This window comes from Apus apus, chromosome 4, assembly GCF_020740795.1.
Source record: "Apus apus isolate bApuApu2 chromosome 4, bApuApu2.pri.cur, whole genome shotgun sequence".
Lineage (NCBI taxonomy): Eukaryota > Metazoa > Chordata > Aves > Apodiformes > Apodidae > Apus > Apus apus.
The window spans coordinates 7,454,653-7,481,805 of NC_067285.1; the positions used below are offsets into that span (position 1 = coordinate 7,454,653).

A 27,153-nucleotide genomic window follows, 5' to 3' on the forward strand; every position below is an offset into this window, starting at 1 on the left:
GGCTTAGGTGTGAAGGTAGGTGCCAGTGGCCTGGCACTTACAGCTTCATCACAATAGCATGTGGACATGGACACAAAACCAGGATCCCACCTCTGTGTCATCTGAGTTTGTACTGACACAAGACAATTCAGTGTTTTTTTAGTCTTGTATTACTGATAACAAAAAAATAATAAAGCACACATCCACTAATGAGAAGGTGAAACTCTAAAAGTATTTGAGACCAATTGTGCAGAAATCCATTGACAGTAGGTAGATGGGAATAGCTGGTTCAGACCTAACATCTCTTTGCTGTCTTAATACGCTGCTGTGAGCAGCACTTTTAAGCCCTTACTCAAATTAAATTCTCACACTGTAGATTGCTTATTAGAGGAACACAGGATCCAATATTCTTGGCAGAGTGTTTCTTTTTAGTGAGGGCATTCTTCCAGCTCATCTTTCATTACAAATTCTTTGGGCATAGTAAGTGCAGAGCACAGTCTGCAGTCTGGAATTCCTTGAACATGTCAATAGGGATGAGGTTTTAAGGAAGGGTTTGGAGTGTGAGTGGAGCATGTGAATGCAGAAACTATAAAAAAGGAAAGTAAAACATTTGCCAAGATCTACTTAGAGATAGTGAAGGTTATTTTCTCTGATATGTACTGTTGATTTTGAAATGGAGTTCTGAGAGCTCTGATGTAGATTTATCATTCCATTACAAATAGCAAATCATTTGCATGGTAAATTCATATAAATAAACAGAGAGGCAGTCTAGGTTATAGGATTAAGCATGCAAGCTTGGAATTCCAGAGGCTTTCTTTAATTAGCTCTTATTCTGAATTTTTATTAATGTTTTTGCTTCAGTTTTGTTACAGAATGTGCATGATGAGAATAATTTAACACATTGTATTCCAGGGCTACATTACATTGATCAGTATTATTATTATTATTCTGCTCTGTAGAAACCTTCAGAGAGAAGGAGACGAATTTGGTGAATGAGTAATGTGACTGCACATAAAATTCCTTGCTAGTAAAAACATGATGCAAAGTGTGTTTGATTTTAAAAAATATGACTAGAGGTATTTAACCAGGTTGATATCTGTGAAGCTGAGCTACACTTACACAACTGAAATTTATTTGTCTAGGCATAGTGTAACAGACTTCTGCTATAAACTACATAAAAAGGCAATGATATTGAGGCATGAGCAGCACTGGGAAGCTGGTGATTTCTTTGAAACAGTACCTGTTAGTGGAGGCAGATGAGGTAAAAGTGTGTTAAGGCATCAACCACCCTGATTGTTTGTAGTTTCTGGGGTTCTCTTGAGTCCATGCTTTCACTTTTGCGATATTAAGATCTTTTTAATAATAAGAATTAAAATGCTTATTAAGTGATATGATTCTGCATCTTGCAGCTGTGTTTAATTTGGAAAGGATAACTAATTGAGGAGTGCAGATTAGAGTGGGAACTCAGCACAGTGGGAAAGGTGTACTAACTGATCTTGGTTTACACGTTTTAATTACCCATCCAGGTTCACATAAAAGCAGAGGTAGTTGACAAAGCTGTTTGCTAATCCAGTTCTGTACATTTCTATTTGTCCACCTCTGTGGCACAAGTTGGAATATTTGGAGGTTTTATTTTTATTTTGCTAGGCAAGTAAAATAGGAGGTTTTCATAGCATTCTAGGTAAGAGTAGGTCTGGCCCTGTCTTATAAAGCTGTGGAAAATGTTTCTTAGGATCTTAGAAATTGTCTGTAAAGGGCACTGAAACCAACAGAACTAGCCAAAAATTAGGATCTTCCTTCTGCCTGTCAGGAAGGCTGTGCTAGATGGGGTTTCCCAGCCAAAAGAAGAAAACTGCAGTTTGGAAGTCTTTAAACTACAACCAGGAGGAATGGGGGGAGTGATTGCAGTTCACAAACAAATATAAATCAGTGTGGACAAGGGCTAAAACTAGTGGATAGGATCATTTATAATAAGTTCATAGAAAGGACAATGAAGGAGGATAATAAATTGGTCTAAAAGACATCTTAGATGCCAGTGTTCAGTTACAAAGACAGAGAAAACAAATACAAGCTGAAAGTGGAACTAGAGTGAAAAATACTAAGGCAAAATCAGGAAGCCCAAGATACAAAGTAAGATGAGTAAGATGCAACCAACAGAAAACAGCAAGCCTATAGTTTTCTTAACAAACCTGCTCTCAGTTTGGGCCACTTGTGTCTCTTCAGTAAAATCAGCCTGGCCATGAGGACCTACAGTGAGTATATTTTGAAACAAAGGGAAGGGAGGAGTCTTGAGACACTAGGAGAATACTTAAATAGAAAGAGAGGCAGGCTTTGCTGTTGTGGTAACTGGTGCATGCCTGTGGTACAAAAAGCATTTTTAGAATAATATAACATGAAAAATTGAAAAGCTTATGAGATTTTAATGGCTTCATTTTTTTAATGCACACTAGTCATAAAACTTGCAACTAATGTTCTCCTGAACCTTGGGGGATATAATGTAATGCAGCAAAAAATTATTGGCAATACCACTTGGAGCTAAGCTTTCATTTACTGCACTAATGTGATCTGTGGCAACAGTCACTTGGGAGTGAGCTGCAGCAACATCACCCTAGTGGAAATAAGGACTTTATGTCAGTGTGGTCCCATTTACCATCAACCTGTCAACAAACAGAACCTCCCCCTTAGCATGTTACCATTGAGCAATATGTGAGTCAGCTTTAGTAATGGTAATTTGGATTTATTTGTGGTCTTAATACCTGTGATCATTTTGGAGGAATGAAAGGGCAGGGGCCCAACAAAACAAGTAATTTGGAGATTTTGTGTAGTCTGTTGTGCAAAGAAAAAGCTGGTGATTTTAGAGTCTTGTGGTTGTTTCCTTACCTTAAAAGGGATCCAAGATTCTTCCCCTTAGAAAATTGTGTTCACATATCTTGGATTACTTCTGAGACCTAAATGTGATAGACTATATGTGATGTGTCTTAAGTAAGGTCTGCTGCAATTATTGGTAGTCTTTTGTGTCTCACAAATACAAGAAATCCTGTATTATATGTTATATTTAGTAAACTTTACTGTTTTTTAAAATTAAAAAAGGGAAATTATAATATCAACTCCAGAAGACCTGATGAGTATGGGTTTTAATAATAGAATCGAACAGTGCTTGCTGTCCCAAATTATTCAAAGTTCAGGTTGAAAATAGAAAGAATAGGTTATAAAAATAATATATGAAATATAAAGTCTAGAACTGCACTGATGAAGCAATCTGTACTCTTAGCTGGGTAACAGCAACCCCAGGAAAAATAAATGGAGGCAGTCTGGCCGTGCCTGGCAGAGGCATTTATCTCAATAAGACAGCCTAGCCATCTATAACAAATTGGTTCATCTAATCAGTGACCACACAAACGCAGCAGATCTGACTGTAGCCAATGCAGCTTCAGAAAATTCATTATTCAGAGTGTGCTGAAAGTACCAGTCACACTTCATTACAGTTCCAGGTGCCATGTTTATCTTGCTTTGCAGAATGGGATGATGCCATAGTTTCTAAGCAGCCATTAGGAGAGACCAGTGTTACAGGCTGGACTTTATTATCGTACTAGTGGCTTTTTTGATAGGATAATAAATGAAATATCAGCAGGATTCTGCTTTGGTCCAAACCAGCTTGCTAAGTAGCATGATGAGGTACGTGTATGATGGATAGCCAGCTTGATTGAATAATCAAGTCCAAGCCACCCATTCCAACAAACGTCAGCAATAGCTGTAAATAAATAGCTACAAACCTTAGTCTTGAGCTGGATACTCAGAAATTAATGCTTTTGCTTTAGTGGACTGTTTCACAATGTTTGGTCTAAGTGACTTTTAAAATGTGACATGGGAAGCTTGTAGCAGAGCAGAACACGAAAGAATTGAGCTTCAAGTCCTGGTCTGCTGTTTGTATTCTCATGCTTTTCAGTACAAGACCATTTTTTCTCTACAACCAAATACAGAAAAATGAATTCTTTAGGAACTGAATTTCCCTCTCTGAGAATACACTGGACTGAGACAAATTTTTTTTGGGGTCTGAATTGTATTAGTGTTGTAAATTCAACCTGTGCATCCTCGATGCATTAAACTAATTGTTTTCCCTGTATTAAATCACTTTCTAAAATGAGGAATGGATGATGATTAAGATTCAATAACTGCTGAGCACTGTTGTGCTCTTTGTATTTTTAGATTTGAAAACTGTAGCTTTGAGATTTAAAAAAAAATACAAAAAAAAATACTATGACTAATGTTTCTTTTTGGTCCCAAGACACTTAAATAAAATTTCTAATTGCAAAGATGACTGTACTCCATATGGAAGCCTGTGTATGGCCCTGAATAACTGCAGGCTTGTTAGAGTGAGTCTGGTCCTGCTGTCATACTGTCAGACACGATGGGTCCTCTCTTCCTGATACAGGCAAGGATTTGACATGGCTTTCACAAAGACAAGGAATGAGAAAGTGTGTAGGTTTTTTTGACTTCTGGGAAAGACTCCTACCAGCAGTTTTGGTCTTTTTCAGTGTATAATAGCTGCACCATTTTAGAATCATGGACGTATTCATTGGAAGCACTTGTTGGAGATGATCTAGTCTGACCTTCCATTTGAAGCAGGGTTATTGCCAACACCAGGTCAGCAGTGGCTTTGTTTAGCCAAGTTTTAAACATTTCCAAGGACAGAGCTGTTCCAGTGCTATCTCACCTTCCTAGTGAAAAGGCTTTTTTGTAGTATCTAGTTTGAACTCTGCTGGCTGCAATATGTGGCTATTGCCCCTTGTTATATCTCCTGGCAAGACTGAGAAGACTGGTATTCTGCTGTTTGTGTAACTGTCCTTCAGCTGGCTGCAGGTACCTTTCAGATTGCTCCTTGGCTGCCTCTTCACCAGACTAAACAAAGCCAGCTCTCTCAGTCTCTCTTTACAGAAAGTCTTCTCTAGCAAACCTCCTTGAACCCTCTCCACTTTCTGCATCTCTTGTCTTGAACTTAAGAGTGCTAAAATGTTCACTTCAGAACCTCACTTCTTTTAGAGCTCATTCTGTAGCCATGATTCTGGGAAATCAGCAGCCACAAATATTTCCTTCCATGTTATTTCCCAGTGTAAATTCTGTAGTAGAGGGCTCTAAGTAATTCTAGAGGTTTCTTTGGAATTAACAATAATAAAAATAGTTTATGCAATGATTACACACTCCAGCTTTTTGAAGTTGATATCCAACAGTTTCTTCCACCATAAAACTAAGTCTCTTTATAAATAAAATGCTAATCTAAAATTCAGTTCCTTCATTGTAAACTTTCATGTACAAACTCTTAGATGGGGAGTAGAGTGGGATTAGTTTATATCTTGTCTGGTGAAGTTCACCATACCAGCTATATAGATGCAACTGTGAGGTACCTTATTATCATCTAGCCCAAGTTCCTACAGATTAGAGGATTCACCTAAAAACTCCCTGTATGGGAGTTCATAGCTTGTGAGTTCTACCTTTGAAGTGTGAGCAGCTGTAAGTTCAGCCTACATGAAGGCTGTGGGAAGGCTGTGAATTTTCTGTGGATTAGTTGCTTTGTATGAGCTTCTGGTATAGGCATGCCCTGGGAATTCAAGCAGTACTGCAAAGCCTACACTGTGGTATTTTAAAAGCAAGGGAAAGTTGTATAAATATGTAGTAACAGTATCTAGTTAATTGTGTAAGAAGAGAAGATATTTGGGGTCTCAAAGAGAGGTCTCAGGGTAATTCTAAAATCCAAAGGACAATTTAAGGGCCAATTTTACACTGAGGTTCATTCTTCTACATCTTTCACATTAATCACTTAAGCTCGTGCAAAATGAATAAGTGAATTTTCAAAACAGGAAGGGAAGAAGAGCCAGGGAACTACAGGCCAGTCAGTCTTACCTCTGTGCCTGGCAAGATCATGGAGCAGATCCTCCTGAAGGCTCTGCTGAGGCACATGGAAGATGTGGAGGTGGTTGGTGTGAACAAAGGGCAAGGCCAAATCATGCCTGAAAAATTTGGTGGCCTTTTACAATGGAGTCACAGCATCAGTGGACAAGGGAAGAGCAACTGGCATTATCTACATGGACTTGTGCAAAGTATTGAGCAGTGTTCTGTGTGACGTCCTGGTCTTAAAATTAGAAGGATATGGATTTGATGGATGGACCACTTGGTAGATAAGGAATTGGCTGGGTGGTTGCACTCAGAGAATAGTGATCAATGGCTCCATGTCCAGATGGAGACCAGTGACGAGTGGCGTTCCTCAGGGGTCAGTACTGAGACAGGTGCTGTTTAACATCTTTGTCAGTGACATGGACTGTGGGATTGAGTCATCGAGCAAGTTTGCTGATGACACCAAGCTGTGTGGTGTGGTTGACACCCTAGAGGGAAGGGATGCCATCCAGAGGGACCTTGACAAGCTGGAGAAGTGGGTCCATGCCAACCTCCTAAAGTTCAACAGGGCCAAGTGCAGGGTCCTGCACCTGGGTTGGGGCAGTCCCAAGCACAAATACAGGTTGGGCTGAGAATGGATTGAGAACAGCCTGGAGGAGAAGGACCTGGGGGTGTTGGTCAATGGAGTGAGTCCAGAGGAGGGCCATGAAGATGATCAGAGGGCTGGAACACTTCTAACATGAAGACAGGCTGAGAGAGTTGGGCTGTTCAGCCTGGAGAAGAGAAGGCCCTGAGGAGACATTATAGTGGCCTTCCAATACCTAAAGGGGACCTACAGAAAAGCTGGGAAGGGGCTTTTTACAAGGGTGTGTAGTGATAGGATGAGGGGTAATGGTTTTAAGCTGGAAGAGGGTAGATTTAGGTTAGACATTGCATTCTTTGGTGTGAGGGTGGCGAGACAGGTTGCCCAGGAAGATTGTGGAGGCCTCATGCCTGGAAGTGTTCAGTGCCAGGTTGGACAGAGCTTTAAGCAATCTGGTCTAGTGGGAGCTGTCCCTACCCATGCAGGGGGGTTGGTAGTAGATGATCTTTCAGGTCCCTTCCAAACCATTCTATGATTCTATGATGATTCTGTGACACTGTAGATGTCAGATCTTTGCAGGATCAACCACTACTCAAGCGTTGTGTTGACTGGGTTTAAAAATGAGAGGAAGAAAGAAGTTAATTTTCATCTAGGCTCTTAAATTCTGAGGATGAATTTTCCAAAGGAGGGAAGCACCCAGCAGCTCTTCCTCCTGCCTTTGGAAACCCAGCCTCTTCACTGTGTTCTCCAAGAGGAATCTGGGTGCTTTTGACAATCCTGTTTGTTTTTGTGGCTGTTGAGCAATTTTAAGAATCTGTCTTTGAACTGGTAAGTGGACTGAGCTCAATGGGCTCTCTGACCTCCCTCTGCTGTATTTATTCACGATACTTATTGTCCTGCAGTACTCTTCATCGCTCTGAAGACTAGCAGCAAAGCATCAGAGCACGTGATGGCGTGGTGTTTTTCAGATATTTTTGTGAAGGCTTCTTAAGTGTCAAAGCTGAAGATCTAGCTAAACCATGCACTGGGCTTTTCATGCAGCTTTGTGACACCCAGTAGCCCCACTCCCTGCCAACCCAGCTCCCCCTTCTGCGCCTCTTTGTGATAATGCTGAGAGCCTTTTCCCATGTTGCTCATCTTCTTTCCTGGCATGCTCTGCCTCTGTAATTAGATCTCAGTCGTTTATTTGTGACATCCCAGTTTGATGCCATAGAACTGGAGAAAGTGCTAGCTAGTGAAAAAGGAGGAGGATTAGAGAAGAGCTCACTTACCAAGGCACTAAGTGGATGGTGTTATCATGAATCCGTTAACACAATGAACTGATTAGTTTAAACAGTGTAAACTTCACAAGGCACTTAATTTCCAACTGCTGTTTTGTGTTGCCTTAATTCAGTCACACAATACGTTCCTCATGCAGGCTGAGCTTTGCTTAACTTGCAATCATGGCTTTCCTATTGTTACTAATTATAATAAATACCTTGCAAAGTAGAAAAATGTTGATGTTAATTCACAGCTTCTGTTTTTTTGGCTGAATGATGTTATCCTGCAGAGCTTCATTTCCTAAGGAACCACATTATCTTTACGGGGCTATTTCATGGAAGCCAACTTCTAAATTTTATGTCTGCTGCCTACAAATGTGGCTTCAGTGGTAAAACACATTTAAAAATTTTCTTCCTACCACCCAGAAGAACGGATCACTAGACTCATCTGCTCTGCCCTGTTGCTTCAGAAGTGGTTAAAGTAATGGTGGAGGTGTCAAACTGAGAAAGCAGAATGGGGGCCCAGGGCTGTGATGGAGCTGTGATGTAGCTGTCCTGCAGCTTCTCAGGTGCTATGTGTCACATGCAGAAATTGAAGCTTGCTGTCTGGTGAAGAGTAGCGTTTGGCTGGGACTCCGACCTGCGCTTCCAGGGTTGTGGAGTGAATCCCCACCTTATCATGTGTTCCTGTGCAATATTAGCCAAGGCATTTAGTCTTTGTGCCTTGTTTTTCCAACTGTCTAAGGAGGATTGCTCTTCTGTTGCACATATTTGTTTGCATCTGGAAATGTCTTTTTAATTGTGAATGCAGTGGCTGTGGCACTGACACGGGACTGAATCAGGGCTTAGATGACTACGTAATTTATCAAAGCAGTAAATTAGCATTAATTCAATCAGAGCTCATTCTTGGTTTGTTTATTTTTCTGAATTTAGCAGCCATGAAACTAATACAGTATATTACTCTATACTTAGTTTACAGAATGTTTTCCTTTAGTGGCTTTCAGTGCATAAAGGACAAAGGCACTAGTATATGTATTTAACATATAGGTAGTCTGAGCTAGTAAGGAATACAGAGTCTGGCAGGATCATCTCACTGGTTAGCAGTGCAACAGAAAGTAAAATTCACATCTCCTGAGTATAAGCACAGTTCTTATCCAGAGAAAATGCACTTTTTAAAATTTGTGAGTATATGTTGGAATAATTTACTTCTTCAATTTGATCCTGAAAGTGACGTAGCAAATGTTATTAATGGGTAAAACATGGGTCTCAATCAGAATACTTTCTCTAGTTCAGAGAACTGTCCTGAACTACTCTCTGGACTGAAGGGGAATCAAGGGGTCAGCGTGGCCTCTGTGCTTTTTCAGTGGTAAAGACCACCACTCTGCAAGTCATTGTGAGCATTAGCACTGAAGTATCCTCAGCTGCAGTTTGCTCTTGCCCTGACTGGCAGGCAAATGAGCAGCAATGCACTGGCACCAGCTCACAGACCCATTTTACTGGAGTAAGTGAAAATCAGTGGCTCAAACTACATGGAATATTCTATTGTAATGCTGTTTTTATAGTCATACACTTTACAGTATTTTTTTTTTTTTAAAGGTAATAAGTAGAGGCTAGATTTTAAAAATAGTAATGATGATGCTGTGCATGGAATGAGTGAAAGTTGTTTAGTTCTCTGGAAGCACTCAGCCTGCTATATTGAGCTTCAGCCCAGATCTCTGTATTTGTTAATGATAAATTAGTCTTACCACTTGGCAGCTGATGCTCTTCAGGGAATCAGGAATCTATTTGTGGTCAGCTGTGGCTCTTCTCTGGTGCCACATCTCTGGCTATGAAAGCAGAGTTTAATGCTCCAGGTTGGAAATTCACCTGCGTCTGGATGGTAAAGTTATTTGTGCTCCAGCACGTGAGGCTTCGAAGCACTCTGAGGTTTGCTGTTGATGATGCATCTTGGCAAATGAACAGCAACCCACTGGCACCAGCTCACAGACCCGTGTTACTGGAGTGAGTGAAAATCAGGGAGTTCCCTTGTCAAAGCATGAAATCCTAGTGCTCAGGCAGATGAGGAAAGTGAATTTGCAGTCTCTTAAAGCAGTTCTTTTCACAGTGTTCTTTGCTTCTTGCAGGTATATAAATGCAGCAGTATCCTGCAGATAAATTTATTTTTCAGAACTTTCTCTTGCTCAAAGGTGTTTCTGTAATTCCGTGATGGGTTTTCCACGTTTGCATTTTTGGGAGAACTGCTGCCTGCTTCCTTCATGTTTCATAGTACTCCTAGTGAGTATAATGGGAGAAAGAAAATTCCCTGAGCATACTGGAGTCAAGACATGGCTCTGTTATAAAGTCTGCTATAAGCTGCCCTAGACAAAAGCAACACGATGCATCTGTCCCACTGCCAGGATGATCTATACAATGTTGAATACCAAGACATTGTTTAGATCTGTCCTATTCAAGTCTGTAACTTGTGAATCTCTGTTCTTAGTTACAGTAGTATTTGGACAGCAGTGGACAAGGGCATGGAGTGAGGCAGATAGAAGGAACAAATGTAAAATATAGCAAACTTCTACAGCTAGTATTTTCAGTCAATGCATCACCACTGCTTTGTGCTGACTGCCTGCTGGTTTTGCTGCTCTTTTGCTGCACACTCTTGATACTTTTTTTTCCACATTATTCCTTACCTCTCCCCTGTAAAAATGGGACAGAGGTACTGCCTCTGTAGTCTTGTGTTAAAGCAACTTCATTGCTCCATTCCAGTATGTGTGTGTTTGTGTTTCTTTCTCATCTCCCCTTCCTCCATTCTCTCTGTGCTGTGTGCAGATATATGTACAGTAAATGTGCCATCTCTGATGATCTAAGTAGAAATACTGCATACACAAAGCATGAAATAGTCAATATTGATCCATACATTTGTATGCATGTACATATATGTGCATACAAACATACGTAAGTTGGATGTCTGATACCTTTCACTTCACAAGATTCTTTGTGAGGTCTTTTTATGATGTGAAATAACACAGTCTTCAGTGTAACTGGCCCTTCAAACTCTGTAAGGAAAGGTTTTTTAACAGTAAGTTCCAACATTTTCTTCACGAAATCGTGTTAGGATCAGCTGTGCTTTGAATGGTTAAAAACTGTAATTTGTGCTGAATGTTTTCCTCAGGAGATATTTTCAGTATGTTAAAATAATATCAAGAGAGAAAAAGTAGCAAGAATAGCATCTGCTGTACTGGGAGGGACTGAGAACATGGATCTGAGTCCATCTGCCGCAGGTCGCTGCCTTCCCCTCCTGACATGCAGGCTGCAATGTGAAAAGTTCATAGTACAGACTACAGCTGGAGGAGGGGAGGAAGCAAATGTTGTTGTTAATCGTTTACTGTTTTCTTTTAGCTGAACCAGCCTTGGAATTTTTACCAAAATTCCCCCTAGAACAGTTGACTTTGCAATTAATACAGTTTTTTTTCCCCCTCAAGTTAGGAAATACCAGTGCTTTCCCTGTGTGTGCAGCTCAGTTCCTGTCACCTCTGCATATACTACATGATGTAGCCTTTGGATTTTAATATTCTTAGAAACAAACTATTTTTTCCTTCAAATATAATTTTCTCTTTTACTGTGTAGGTTAGACATGAGACTAAGAATTGCTATGTCTGTGCTACTAACATAAGACAGGTACATGGACCAGACTGAGCATGCTAAGGCCGTTCACGTTGCTGGATATTAAAAAAAATCCAAAACCAACAGTTGCTGCTCAGACCCAGAGCTCTCACTGGACATGGAAATAAGTGTAATATACGTGAGAACTGTAGCAGGGTAGTAGGGAGCTGTTTGTTTTCTGTGCCCTTATTGGATAGGGCAAAGAAGTGCTGGCCTTAAAACTGCAGCAAGAAAGATTCAGATAAGGCTGTTTGCAAAACTTTCCAAAGGCAAAACCAGTAAAGAGCTGAGATAGTTTGTGTGCAGAGACCATACATTTTTTTTAATTCTCAAGCAGATTAGATAAATAGCTGTCAGGGACTGAGTATTAATTCGTATCTTGAATGTTGCCCTTTCCAAAGCAACAAATTAAACCTGTGTGTAGAAGAGCTTATCTGTACCCTATTGTTTGATAAGTGATGCTGAAGTGAGCTGGCACACTATTCTCCTTCCTAGAGAGTTACCCTGATAAGTGATGCTGAAGTGAGCTGGCACACTATTCTCCTTCCTAGAGAGTTACCCTAATTTCTGATCATGCTTTTAAATCCAGGGGATGTAACTGAAGCACAGGGTTTTGCTCAGCAGCAGTAAAGGTTGTAAAGTTAACATAACCTCACTGATGAGGTGTGCTTTTAAACCATGATTAGCTTAACTCTTACTTTCTTATTTTGGAATTTATTTGTTGTTTTCCTTCTTTGTTATCAGCAATGAGGAAGATGCTTTCTATAAAAATCTATTTATCTCATTTATTAAGATGGAGTGGGTAAAATGAAGTCAGTAAATGTGAAGGACAATTTCTTATTTTCAAGCTTTACCCTGGTATTGCTTTTTGTACAAGCTTTGCTTTGAGTTTCTAGCTGCAGGTATAAACTAGCCAGCAGTTCCCACAGCCCACAGTGTGCTAGGAGGGAAGCCAAATTCAGGTCCAGGTCTGCAGTCTATCCATGTGAGTCCACCTTCTTTTGGGCATGTGCTGGAGCCACCCCACAGTGTGTTGAAGTGAAGGGGTGCCAGAAGACTGACCATGGAAGCAGACAAATATTCATACATTTATTTGTTTGCTAGCATGGTTTGGTACTCAGGCACTTAACTGAAAAACAACAGCAGGTAAACCACAACTTGGGCAGAAAGACTTGAAATACATTTTTATCCATTTTAACTGAAAATCATACAGTAGGGAGAAGTACAGAAGAAAAGTAATGAGGACATGGTTTTGTCAAATTTGGTATTTTTCTGTAAGCCCATCTCTGAGAGTGGTGTAGTTACGTGTGAACTTGTGGCTTCTTGAAAGTGTTTGTGTCTGGAGGCTGAAAATCCAGAATTAAACCAGAAAGAACAGCAAATGTTCATTTTATAATGTAGGACCATTTTTAAACTTGTTCTCATTACATTTTAGGGAACCTGTTTGATTGTATTTTGAGTCCTTGAATATACTGAACATTTTGAAGATGTTATAAAAGTGAATGTGCTTAAAAGAAATGGAGTTTGAAGTAGAAAATGTTGGGTTTAAGTCAGAAGATGCATTACAGGCAAAGTGTATAGTGTATTCCTAGTAAGCTATATGGTGTGGGGAGTCTGTTTCAGCAAGGACTATGTATATCTGGGATATAGGAAAAGGCACACTTAAGAAATTGTTGTGGGGAGGAGAGGCAAAAAGTATTCCTTAATTTCTTAAGGGAGGCTGGAGTGCTTCATAGCAGCCAGATTCACAGGTTAATTAGTAGTTCAGGTTTTAGGCCATTCATTACAAAATTCAAAACTAGTTTCTTCCTTTCTCCACTTTGTCATGCAAAACTGCTGCTGGGTTAGGCACTTAGCATGGTAAGTGCATGCGTATCTCCCTGTTACAGCCTGTGAAGTTGTGCTATACCTTGTGGGCAGGACCATTTCCAGGTCAAGACCTGTAGCAAACAGCAGCAGCTCCTTTGGGGACTGCCCTCAGAGGGCTGAGGGCTGACTGAAACCTCGAGCTGGGGAAGGGCTTGTTCACTTGCTGAAAAGGATCTGATAGGTTGCAGTATTTCCCACCCCACTTCTCTGATCGATTCTCTCTCGCAGGCAGGAATGGCATCTCCTGAAAATCCCGAGCAGTTGATCATTGCCCTGGAACCTGAGGCTGCCTCTATCTACTGCCGAAAGCTCCGCCTGCACCAGATGATAGACCTGAGTAGTAGGGCACCTGTCAATGGTTATAGCCCAAGTGACACTATTGGAACTGGATTTACACAGGGTACTACTTCTATTAACTCACTTCTTTAGATTCTTATGCCTAAGTTTGCTTTGTCCATGAGGGCTGTTTTCTTACCATTTCTTGTTGTCTTTGCTCTCTTGAAAAGTTTCAAGCTAGCATCAGTTTGCTTGTATAAACTGTTTCATGGTTTTCTGTGATTAGACTAATTGAGGCGTTGATCCAGCAGGTATGTTTGCACACACTTGAATTTTAGTGTGCAGGTAGCTTCACTGCCTTGCCTTTATTGGGATGTTGTGAGAGTCTTCTAGTATTCTCTCAACAGTATTATTCTGCCTTAAATAAAAGTGATGATTCATGTTGAATTGTTCTTTAGATGTAATTTGTTGAAAGGAATTGTGTGTTTGATTAGCTGCGTTGTTGAAGCAGTGTCAAGCAATGAGACTTTTAGTCCGAGGTGTTCCAGAGTTTTGGCAGATGCTTTTTGATATAATTTTTATGAAATATCATTAATTACAGTCAACAGTCAGGCCAACACATGGTATTGGAATATAGCAATGAATTAATCTGCTCATTGCAGAGCAACTAGATACAGCACTTGCGATTTATTGACCTGGGATCTGTTGCTAATATCAATGGTTGAAGACTGACTTACAGTGAGGTTCAGAGATTGGACCACAGTGTAAGTCACTTGCCGAGAGAGCCTTCGTTTTGAGCTTGGTATCCTACCTAAGATAGGAGGAAAATAAGAGATAAAGAAGAAAAAAGAAAACAAAGCTCAAACTAGGACAAGTAGTTAAGATGTGGTTGCTGCATAATGCACAGATTTCCCATCTGTGTGAACTGTAATGGTTGTACTGATATTGGTGGTAGTGTGCCAACCTAACCCAGAAGGAATTATTCAGAAGAATATGTATTTTATCATATTTACTAGGTCAAAACAGTACAGGAAGATAATGCTAGTAAAGCTATTCCTGTACTTACCAGAGGCTATTTTTTTTTTTTAGTTAGGCAGAGTCACTACATCATTCTCTCCAATCCATGCCTCTCCTAGCCAGCACTTGTCAGATGTGTTCAGTGTTATGGAGGCCCACACGGAGCACAGGACACAATCACTTTACAGGACACAGTCCCTTGAGGGGCCCCTTGGCTCCTGTCCCCCTTGTTCATGCCCTGAGCCATTCCATTTCTATGTGATATTGCATATACTCACTTTCAGGCTACATAGGGATTTGTTTCTGGGAAAATAATCAAGGAATTTCTCTGTTTGGTTAAGGTTTTGAGGCTGGGCAGAATCTGGCAGATCATGGATTTCTGCTAATGGGCTTTTTCTTGGATGGGGGGTGCCATTCTCCATACTTTGTATGGTAAAAGCTGTTAAGGATGAAAAAGGTTTCATGTCAAAATTAATGAAAACAAAGTTTGGAGTGCATTAATTTGGGGTTAGAATTAAAATTTCATAAAGATGTGGCAGGCACCCAAGACAAGCTGAGAACAGATTAGGGAGAAAAACCCTTTAAATGTAAACAAAGAGACCTCCAAGGGCCATTTTCTTGCTGTGATGTAAAAAAAATTTACTGTTCATAGTAGCCAGGAGAATCTTACTTCACTTGTAGTTAAAGAGTGGCTCCTGTGTTCACTTTTAGCCCACAGAAGTGAATGGAAAGACTCCTGTTGGCTTCTGTGGGCTCATGTGCCTTGCTTGGACCCAGTGCTTGTTCTGGCACTGATATGTTCATCGTTCGGTCTCTCTCTGGGTGCTGCTAAGTCAGCACAGTGAGGCTGGTGTGGCTTGTCTGCATCATAGGGTCTTCATGGGGAGGTCTGTTTCTGATGGCAGACACTATAGAAGCAAAAAGCATTCAGTGATTTGCATGCTGATGCTTTTTCATAAAGAATATTGTCATGCATGACAGAACATCTCTCTTCTGTCGTGCTATGTGGAAAGGCCTGTGAAGGTGAGTGAAGGTTACACAGGGAATGATTTTTGTCATTCTGTTGTAGAGGTTGCTTAAGATGCATAAGGGCAAAGGTTCTCACTACCCTTATCTCTTCACAGTCTGTTCTGCATCTTTTAAATGTCTAAGTGGCGATTAAGCCTCGTAAATTAACTTATTGTTAGGATAGTATTGCTAGATTATGCTGAATCTTTGTGGTGTTTATTTAAAATATTGTGAGGGTCAGACTCGAACACTGTGGCCTTAAGAAGTTATAACTCTGAGAAGCAGTAGTTTTGGCTGCCTGTTTTGAGACAGGCCAGCGTCCTGAAAGGCTCAGGTAGCCTCTTTGCCTGAGCACCTGAAATAAGCCTCGGCTTTTGGGAACGGGGCTGGCAGCGGGCCGGGGCTGCCGCCTGCCGGCTGAGCCTGCACCCAGCACTGCTGGCTGCCAGCCCCCCCCCCCTTGCCAGCCCCCCCCCCCCCTTGCCAGCCCCCCCCCCTTGCCAGCCCCCCCCCCCCCTTGCCAGCCCCCCCCCCCTTGCCTGCCCCCCCCCCTTGCCTGCCCCCCCCTTGCCTGCCCCCCCCCTTGCCTGCCCCCCCCCTTGCCTGTCCCACCCCCTTGCCTGCCCCCCCCCCCTTGCCTGCCCCCCCCCCCCTTGCCTGCCCCCCCCCCCTTGCCTGCCCCCCCCCCCCCTTGTCTGCCCCCCCCCCCTTGCCTGCCCCCCCCCTTGCCTGCCCCCCCTTGTCTGCCCCCCCCCAACCACCCCCCCCTGCCTGCTCCCCCTCTGGAGATCAGCGTTGAAAAAAACAAACAAAAAAAAGAAATCAGACCCAGTTATAGCTTTCATCTTAGGTCATTTGTTTTAACCCAATGAGGAAGATCAGCGTGACTGAAAAAGTTTCTTCTTTCCAGGAGCAACGTTATAATGTTCCGAATTCTAACAGAACGGTTCTTGTTCGTTTGTTTTGCTAAGAAGTGACACAGATCTGTCAGCCTGCTTGCACTCATCTCCTGCAGCTCATTCTATCAACTGCTTCATGCTTTCTCAAACTCAGTGATTTATTTATTTTTTCTCTGTCAATGACCAGCTAAGGAACACGTCCGTCGCAATCGACAGAGTCGTACCTTTTTGGTGGAAAATGTCATAGGAGAGATCTGGTCTGAGCTGGAGGAAGGTAGTGTCCTTTCTTGAATCAACTTTGCTCTCCCTGGTTTTATATTGCGGGCAAACATTGTGTTTCCCTGCAATGTGCTGTGCGCTGCATTATTCTCTCAGTCATTATAAATAGGGAAAGAAAAAAAGACAAGTTCGTGTGCTGCTCTTTGTCATGCTAAGGCTGAGCTGCCAGGCTGCATGCTCTAGCAAAATACGGTGTATTAAAGAGGTGGTAAAATTTTTAAAATGCAAACAGAATATTTCTCTCAGAAAAGCCTAGTAAATATGCCAGAATATTCATTTGGTAGCCCACTAGAATGTACACTAACAGCATGAGCAATTCCACTAACCAGCTTTTCAACTGTGCTAAATCAATAGCTTTTGACTTCTGACTTTCATGTTTTTTATTAATTATTGTGTTACAATTGCTAATAAAGGTCAAGACTTCAGCATAGGTATTCATGACTTTCTGTAAGTCTTCATCTCTCATGGTAGTAATGCCCCTGAGAAGCTTTAATTGCAACGTGCTGCTGTGATAGTGCTAATCTAAATACCATTTGTCTATTCCTTTGGAAAACCAGGTGACCGTTACATCGTTGTTGACAGTGGAGGAGGCACAGTGGATATAACTGTCCATCAAATAAGGCTCCCTGAAGGACATCTCAAGGAGCTCTACAAGGCAACAGGTAATGCCACTTCCTCTGCTTGCTTTGTTTACATAGTGTGCTGACTGGTCAGTGAGGGCAATGTAAGCCTTTCTTATTTATTGCATTTTACTAACAGTTCTTCCTGAAGTAAGACCAGAATTCAAGATCAGTATAACCTAGCTGCTGCTCAGCCACCGAGGGTAAATTGCTTAATGCTTCTGATGCTTTTGGATGGTAAACTTCATACTGGGAGAGTATGAAACTGCCATCTCCTGTGTTACTTGCTCCCATTCAGGCCATGACCTCCTGCCATGGTCCTGGTCTGACTTGTGCTAGTAGAGCTGTCATCTTCCTGTCTGTCGAGAGGTCACCTGTGTGTTGCTGCTCTGTCCAGGTATTCAGATATTCAGAGATGTGCTGCTGAGATGAGTACCCAGGTGTCACAACAAAGTCTGTGTAAAGTGTCTGTTGGCAGAACAGAAGTTTCCCTAGATTTAAAGGGAAGCTTATATCTTCCAGGAATTTCACTGAAAGTGTGACAAAGAGAGTCTACAATACCCTGGGAAAAATGCACGATATACAAAGTGCAATTTCTTGAATGATATTTCCTTCCTGAACTGCAGATCCCCTTTGACCTTGTCCCCTGACTAAGCTGTCATCCACATGAGATGACCTATTACTTGTTCATGTGTGTCCAAATTGACTTTGTCTGCATTTGTGTGGTTCATCACTGAGCGTTCTCAGTCTTGGTGGCTGTAAGACTACCTCAGGAAACAACCTAGTAAGATCAAATGGGACACTGTATGTCAGGTCTATCTACTCCTGAATATGAGTCCAACTCACAACTCCACATATGTGGATAAGGAGGTGGTTTGCTCTGCTTCTAAAAAAATGTTTCTCTTCTATAGTGGTAGTGTTACAGTGGCTATGATGGTATAGGAGTAAAAGTAAGATTATGTTCTGTATTGGACCAACTGTTATAGCTAGAAAAGCCACCTCTTTCTGTAGACTTTCACCCTTGGCAGTCCTAGTAGTGTCGATCTGATGTACTTTTGGTTAACTTGAAAGCCAGTAAGCAGTTTAAAGTTGTGTTTTGTTTGTAATACAGGTGGACCATATGGCTCTCTAGGTGTCGACTATGAATTTGAAAAGCTCCTGTGTAAAATATTTGGAGAAGATTTTATTGAGCAGTTTAAAATCAAGCGTCCTGCTGCCTGGGTAGATCTGATGATAGCCTTTGAGTCACGTAAACGAGCAGCAGCTCCAGACAGGACCAATCCACTCAACATCACTCTGCCTTTCTCCTTCATTGACTATTACAAGAAGTTTCGAGGTCACAGTGTAGAACATGCATTGAGGAAAAGCAAGTGAGTAGACAACTGAACCCAAATGAATGCAGAATAATTATTTGTCTTTGCTATCAATAGTTAAAAATATCCTAATTACATGTAGACTGAAAGATACTCATGTAAAACTGTAATATAAGGATGAGAAAATCAGGTTGCCTAAAGTGCAGTTTCCAGAATGAAAAATTCTGATCAATCTCTTGCAAAAGCTTTCCTATACAAGACTTGCACTCTCCTTGTATTTCTTTCTGTGACTTGCCTTAGGCTACCAAGGCATCACTTTCCTGAATTTGACCATATTTGTTGTGTTTATTAGGAAGGTCAGATAAAATACAGAATTTGATGTTTAAAAGTTTCTTGCTTAGACCTTAATTTTCAGAAGTCTGGATGCTGGAACAAATCCAAGATCTTGAGTGAGATGTGTCAGTGTGTTCATGACTAGAGGAAAGTAATAGATCATTACCAGTGAAAACACATATGATTGTATAGAGCTCCATGAGAGGAAAGCATCCTTTCTTTTCTCCCAGCATGTGACAGTTAAATCATTTGCTCAGTAGTTGGGAGACAATTCCCTGGAGAGATTTTAGTTCCTGGTTGTATCAAGAAAGCACCATAAATGACAACGTCATGGGCTGCTACACAAAAGGAAGTGAGGAGAAAGTAGAAGTGAGCATTTTGCATCTTGTGAAGTTATGTAGTACAGAACAGATTAATAGCATCAAAAAGAATGAACAAGGAGGCCTGGAAATCTGGGACAGAATGCTTGGGACCCAAGAGCAGAAGGCATGATTTTTAGTACCTGTACCTTGGCTTCTTTCTGTGCTTTTTTTTTAATCCAGTGAATGTCAAATGTAGCATGCGGGCTGAAACGACTGCATCATTTCCTAAAGTTCTTGGAAAATGTACTTTGAGCAGTGCCCTGCTACAATGGCTTGTAATGAAGCTCAGAGCCACTGAAATAAAACAAAATTAATTGGATAATGGGATAGAAAGAGTATGAAGGTGACACAGAATGTGCATGAATGAAAAGGAGATTACTGAGCTGTATGGATGTGCATCAGTGTTGGAATAACACAATGCCTGCATTCACTTAACAAATGTTATGCCTCATTAAAAATGCTATGCTCCCTTCTGCCTCCTGAGGCTTCCCATACTTCCATGTTTTCCTGGAGTGTTTTCAGGGGCTTTGGCCTGCTACTGCTATAATCTAAATGTTGACCTTCTGGGGATGAGTCAGTGCTGTTTCAGATGAGTGAGCACTGGATTAACTGCCAGCTGTTCAGCAAACAGCTGAGCATTGATAAGGCAACATAAGGCAATCAGGCAAAGAAAACAACAGTTAGACAAGCAAAAATAGTAATTCTCCCTTGTAATTTTACATTGCTGCAGTTGGTATGAGGCTAGGGTGAGGTCAGGCCCTTTTTTACAAGCAACAATGCATGCAGATTCTGTAAACAAATTAATTTATTTGTTTAGTGTATCTTGTGAGTACTTGGCTGTTGCTAACAGCTCAGTTGTAATGTTTTTATGTCCTTCCTAACTGTGCTTTTCTAGTGTGGACTTCGTGAAGTGGTCCTCCCAGGGAATGCTGAGGATGAGCCCAGATGCAATGAATGCTCTTTTCAAGCCTACAATTGACCAGATCATTCAGCACCTTAGTACGTACCTGCATGTAACTCCACTTTCTGCCTGAGCTGAAACTGGAGCTTTGCTTGCCTGTTTCAAACCGGTAACTGGGATTAAAGTCAGACAACCCCCCTAGTATGCACCAAATGTGGGCAAGGAAGTTAGTTCTGAAGCTTGCAGTTCTCTACAAAGTAGTTAAGAAAATTATAAAAGTAGGAGACATCACCTTAACATGTATTTCTACCTAGTTCTAGTAATAGTTATTGAGATTCAGTCATGTTACTGCCTAAGGTTCAGTTATTCTCAGCTTCCAGGGCTGCAAGCATTCAGAAGGCTGAAATGCACTGACCAATACAGATCCTGCTTTTCTTTTTCCTGTTTCAGGCGACAACTAAATAATGTCAGAGATGTAACTAGTTTCTAATTTTTCCTGTTACTAAGACCTCTAGTTCATTTCTTAGTGAAACATCACAATTTTTTCATGACTATCCAAATCACTGATGTCTCCAAACCACAAGTATTAAATGATGCATCATGTAAAAGTACTCCCAGGCATGGCTTAAGCAGCACTGAATTTATTTATCCAGTAATGGAGAGTGATGTAGGCTTATTGGGAAAATTATTATTGAAAGTCTTTGTGGTGGAAGATTGGATTTGTATTGACTATAAGATACGTACTGAGCTAAGTATTTCTGTTCTACACATTCCAGAGCACTAACTGAATTGTATTTGGAATGGAAAATCCAGCTTTGCTCAGTGTATGTGAGGAATTATTAGGTAAATTTCAGAGGTCACAACTTAGTAAGACAACTAGTAGAGAACAGCTTATATGTGAGGAGGGAGGGAGAGAACTAGAATTGCAATAGTTATGACAGATAACCCAGTCATGCTGCTTCAGTTATTTGAACTAAGGGAAGGCCTCCAACTGAACTGTATGATTTTCTTCAATGTAGGGGATCTAGGCTTAAGCTAAGAAGGAACATTGTAAAAACACAAGGATATATTTTGCAGATGATAGTTATCGTGGTTAAGATGTTAGGGTCAGAAATTATAAGTAAATTTAAAATGGGCTGACTTATCAGGAATGCAGTAAAGGGTATGCAGATTGGTTAGGTTTGGGACTATCTCACTGATACTTACAGTGGCAAGATAATATCTGTTTCCCTACTACACATGATGTGACTGGCAGGATTTCTTTGCAAGCAATCTGAGTCTCCCTTTACTGGTAGAAGTTAAATAAAAATTCTGCTTTGAATGCCACCTCAGAAATATTGTATGCTTTGAGGTAAGTTTCCATTCACAGTGAAACAGAGTAGAGAACAAACTATGGAACTAGTGCATGCTGAGGGTGGCAGTGTGGGCATAGATGTGGCAGTTTCAGGCCTTGTGCACGTGCATGGGACATTCACTGCTCTCAGACTTTGGAGTTTCACCTGCATTGCCTTGTCACTGTGGATTTTTTCCCTACTGAACGGGCTCTGTTTCTGTTTAGGTGATGTATTTGATAAGCCAGAAGTGACCAATGTCAAGTTTCTGTTCCTGGTGGGTGGCTTTGCTGAATCCCCCTTACTCCAACAAGCTGTCCAGAGTGCTTTTGGTTCAAGATGTCGAGTCATCATTCCTCAGGATGTGGGGCTCACTATCCTCAAAGGAGCTGTTCTCTTTGGTCTAGACCCTGCTGTCATCAAAGTGCGGCGCTCCCCTCTCACCTATGGGGTGGGTGTGCTCAACAGGTTTGTGGAAGGGAAGCATCCACCGGAGAAGCTTCTGATCAAAGATGGCACACGCTGGTGCACTGATGTCTTTGACAAATTTATCTCAGCTGACCAATCTGTGGCCCTTGGAGAAACTGTGACACGCAGTTACACACCTGCCAAACCTTCTCAGTTAGTAATAGTGATCAACATCTATAGCTCAGAACAAGATAATGTCAGCTTCATCACCGAATCTGGAGTGAAAAAGTGTGGCACCCTCCGCTTGGATCTCACAGGAACTGATGCTTCAGTGCCAAACCGGCGGGAGATCAAAACACTTATGCAATTTGGGGACACTGAAATCAAAGCCATGGCCATTGATGTTGCCACCTCTAGAAGTGTCAAAGTTGGTATTGATTTCTTAAACTACTAGCAGCCCATTTCTCCACCACAGCCTGTTCGTGAGACTGATCTTCCACTATTCCATTTTATGACGTCCATATGTCACGTAATCAACTTGAATTTCAGCAGGCTAGATGAGAACAGCTAGTAAGGTGGGGTATGTCAGGTTTGTGCTCTTTGATGACCAAAGACTGGACTTTGAATGACCCTTAAAAAGTTTTGGGAGCAGAAGTTCCAGAGGTAGAAGTTCCCAAGTTACTCAAGCATGCTTAAAGATCTACTTTTGTTAAGTAAATACTGATTTTTTGGGGGTCCTGAAGATAAAAATTTCAAGTGCTGAAAGTCAATGACTTAAATGGGAATGGAGTTTCTTAAATTCTGAGATCCAACTGAAAAGTAAATCCTCAGAAATCCTTAAAGTTAGATTTAGAAAATATAGATATATTTTAGGGGCTTAACATCGATTGATCCAGTTTGAAAACAAGGCGATTATTGTCAAAGCTCTCAGAACTAGCTGTTAGATTAAATAGCTAGCATTACCCTCATTATATTTGGAAAATTATCAAGAGCAAAGCCCTTTCCCTTTTTGGGTCTTCTAAAGTTACTTTATTAGTTTCCATCTGAAATAATAAAATCACAGAATAGTTGAGGTTGGAGGTGACATCCATTGACTATCTGGTTCAACCCCTCAGCTCTAAGTATTGTCACCTAGAGGCAGATACCCTGTCCAGTTTGAATTATCTCCAAAGATGGAGATATCTAAACTTCTGTGGGCAACCTATTCCAGTATTTGACAACACTCACTGCAAAACAGGTTATTGTTCAAAAGGAATTTCTTGAGTTTCAGTTTGTGACCAGTGCCTCTTGTTCATTCACTGGATACCTCTGAGAAGTCTGGCTTCATCTTCTTCACTGTCTTCTATCAAGCATCTATGTACGTTCCTGGCATCCCCTGAGTCTTCTCCAGTCTAAATGGTCTCAGGTCTCTCAGCTTCTCCTCACATGACAGAGCTTTCAATCCTTTAATGATCTTTATGACCCTTTTCTGGACTCAGCCCAGTATGTCTGTGCCTTTTACTGAGAAGCATGGGACTGACCCCAGCACTCCAGATGTGGTTTCACCAGGGCTGAATAGAGGGGAGTGTTTCCTTCACCTCCTGGCACTGCTCTTCCTAATGCAGCCCAGGAGGCTATTGGCATTCTTTGTTGCAAGGCCATATTACTGGCTCACACTCAACTTTGTGTCTACCAAGACCCTGAGGTCTTTTTTGACAAGCTGCTTCCCAGCCAGTTGGCCTGCAGCATATACTGGTGCATGGCATTGTTCCTCCCCAGGCTCAGCACTTCCCTTTGTTGAATTCTATCAGGTTCTTGTCTGCACATTTCTCCATCCTGTCGAGGTCACTCTGACCCACCTGGTTTATCAAGCTCTTCTCCGAGCTACTAGATTTCTTTTATTGGTAATCCCTGTGTTAAGATTGGAAGTACAGTTAGGTTATGGGTGTCCAGGAGAATTTAAACAACTTAAAAAGAGAGATGATGTCCAGATCAAAAGTAGTGCAATACATTTTGAGGAGCAAATATTTTAACTGAGTAAAATATGTTTCTGGATTCAGTTGAATGGCCAGTAAAGTGGAAAGGCAGAAGCCAAGAGAATGAAGCTACAAATAGCATTAAATAAGACATTCCTTACAAGACTATTAGCAGCAATGCTGATGCAAGTGAAATAAAATGAGGGTCATGGTAGCATCTTAATTTCCAAATAATAACTTTCTGGAAGTATTATCCTAAGCATGTTCACCTGGAAAATTTCTTCTGCAACTATAGAAGAGTTTTTATTTTGCAAATGCTACAGGTAGATAACTTCTGAAAGCTACAGTCTATATCTGCCATGAATTAACTTCAGATTCAAATCTAAATCCCACTTGAAACTGGCAGACTGATACTAGCCTGTAGAATCATCCTAAAATGCTGACACCTTCAGGGCATTTATACAGAGCTGCCTAGCTACCTGCTGGAATTCATTACATTTTTTAAACTTTGCACTGTTAATTGTTTAACCAAACCTTCATTTCTAATAAGTTGAGCATGAGTTAAATCCATTACTGGTAATTTTGGGAAATGAAAGCTTCATCAATTGTTCCACTAATTTATGTTCCAAACCTGCACTTAAGCTTTCTGTGCTTAGCCTGGAGTTTTGCCACAGTAAAGAGCTGCAGAACTGGTCTACTGCATTTTGCCATTGAGTGTCTCCTGCAGAATTCCCTAGTTGAATGTGAAATCTGTTCTGCATTCAGCTTTAACAAAAAAAAGGACTATGGAGAATGCTAGTCACAGTATCCAGCTGGATACTTTCTATAATTACCAAGTGTGCTTGCTAGCATTCAGTTTCCTGCTGCCTGCTAAATGCTTTAAAAGCTAAATACTGGGATTTTTTGTGTGTTGCTTTCCATGGTTTACAAACAAGAGAAACTTTAAGATGAGTTATTAACAATATAATTTTATGTATATACAATATTTAAATATTGTACAGACTCTTTCTTTCTACAGTGCTATTTTCTTGTATAAAAAAGCTCTTTGCCTCTTGATTTCATTCAGCTGTTAATTTTAAATAACATATTTTCTCAATCAGCTTCTATAATTACAGGCTTTTAAAGATGGTAAGATATGAAATGTAAAAGGCTGCTCTTATAATAATAGGAAAGAAATGTTGGTGTGTCAGAGAATACAACATTCTTCCTGCAATGCAAGTCATGCCAGTTAAGCATATTACACAGATGCACTAGTATGTTGCTGGGATTTTAATTTCTTTGTTTCAGATGGTGACCACTCCATCTCCAACAGTTCATCATAATAATGGATGAATCCTCCTGTAAAACCAAGTTAAAAATTAGATAGATAGCTTGATATACAGCATCTTCACTAGCTTTGGGGTTTTATTAAGGATCTCCTTTAATTAAAAAAAAGAAACAAACCAACAACGAACAATACACAAACCAAAACAAGGATCAAAAGAAAACAAACACAAAACTACCTTCCAAAGACAGACAACACTGATTCATTGTAGCTGCAGGTAAGACCCAGTCTTTGTCTACCACCACCACAGGACAAAATTCTTAAAAGTAGGCTTCAGTGTCTTTGCATCTTGTGTTAAACTGAACTGGTCCAGTTCTGCACAGGTTTGTTGCCAGTGACCTTCACTTAACACAGACTTTAGTCTAAACATGGCTGCAACCTCCCCACCTCGAAGAGGAGGCAAACTGCATCATCAGGTGGGCCATGATTTTGGTGCTGTTTCCAGCCTTTCTGCAGGGAATGCTGAGGGTAGTTTCTGCAGCTCTTCTGAAGCATGGTTCCCTTCACAGTAGCTATCTTCTGTGCTTTCTTATTCCCCTTCTGTAAGTTTCCTTCTGGATCCAAGCAGGGGTTGTTGCTGAAATTACTGTAACTGTAAAATATGAAGTTTGCATATTTTTGCACTTCCTTATTCAGTCTGATGAGAGCACTATCAAGTTTATCTTTGCAGAGCACTGAACTACTGAAAAAGCTCCCAGCTGTCCTTGTTGCCCTCTTTAAATCAAAGAATGGAGAATTAGCTTGTCTCTCTAAAGAATTAGAATTTTGAGTAGAATATTATGCTGTGGTCTGTAGTTTAGAACCCAGTTGAACAACTTTACATTGTAAGTGGCATGTGGATGCCCATTTTGCTAAAGGATGTTAGGTTGTAAAATTAATATGAAATTTATTAGGAAATGAGTAATTTTTTTTTTTTAGAATAGCAGTTCTGATAGTTTTGCAGGAGATTCCCTGCAGAGCATTTTTTGGTAGGGGTTTCTGATGACATTGTCAACGTAATGTGGAAAAGACAAGGCCTGTTGTCCTTGGAGAAAGCAGAAGGTCTTGGCAGAAGTTTTGGTTGAAGCAGCAACTTGCAAGTTTGGGTCCAAATTATTTAACTCAAGGCTGAAAGTTAGCAGCTCCTTGTGATAGAATGATGAATTGTGCTAGAATATGATAGATGTGCAGTGATGGTTAGGACAGTTTACATTGGTATGAATATACCAATATTTATATACAGGAGTTTTAATGCATTATTATGAGAAGGCTAATTATATATTGCAGAGATTTAATCACCAAGTTAAGCTGCATATTTATGATACGAAGTGGCTTAAGCGGATGAATAGTATAAAAGTTGTCGGGCATAATTTCACAATGCTCACCTGCTTGAAATAGTCTTAAACTATATTATAAAACCAACCATTGTGGTCTTGTTCACCTCTGTGCAAGATAAATTCAGATTTCACTGATGTTTGGAGCTGTTCACAACTTGTCTGGATTGTATCTTGAGTGTTCTTGTGTCTTCAATCATGTCAAATAAAATACAGTAAAACTAATTCTTCTTTTTGAGTGTTACTATTTCTATGAAAATGGCTATAAAAAGAATCCTAATTTAAGTTGAAAGTGAGAAGCCCAAGTGGTTATATTTGTGTTTGGATACTCCTTCATATGCACATGAGCAGAAATTACATCAATTGTACAGATTTCAACATTTAAGACATGGGGACTCCTAAGAGTTTTGGCCAGAGGTTTTTAGGTGCCTGTGCAGCACACACAGCTCTTCAACAAGAGGCTGCTGCATTTTTGGTTCACTTGAGCAATTCCTAGGGAGACTCCATATCTGCCCAAGGTAGAATTATGCTGCTGGGGATTACTCAGCTTCCACCTAAGTTGGTGTAGCTCCAAGTAGGGCATCTGT

At 40.8% G+C, this 27,153-nt stretch overlaps 1 protein-coding gene across 2 annotated transcripts in view; it reads left to right on the forward strand.

The window, feature by feature from the left end:
- The window catches only part of HSPA12A (heat shock protein family A (Hsp70) member 12A), a 55,281-nt gene extending 28,490 nt beyond the window's left edge, over positions 1 to 26,791 (forward strand). For both annotated transcript variants that reach the window (XM_051619133.1, XM_051619134.1), the window contains exons 7-12: positions 13,456 to 13,627; positions 16,615 to 16,701; positions 17,264 to 17,368; positions 18,438 to 18,696; positions 20,230 to 20,333; positions 21,794 to 26,791. In XM_051619133.1, coding sequence (XP_051475093.1) covers positions 13,456 to 13,627; positions 16,615 to 16,701; positions 17,264 to 17,368; positions 18,438 to 18,696; positions 20,230 to 20,333; positions 21,794 to 22,428 — 1,362 coding nt within the window. In that variant the 3' untranslated portion in view covers positions 22,429 to 26,791. The remainder of the gene's footprint in view (positions 1 to 13,455; positions 13,628 to 16,614; positions 16,702 to 17,263; positions 17,369 to 18,437; positions 18,697 to 20,229; positions 20,334 to 21,793) is intronic.
- The last annotated feature ends 362 nt before the right edge of the window (positions 26,792 to 27,153 follow it).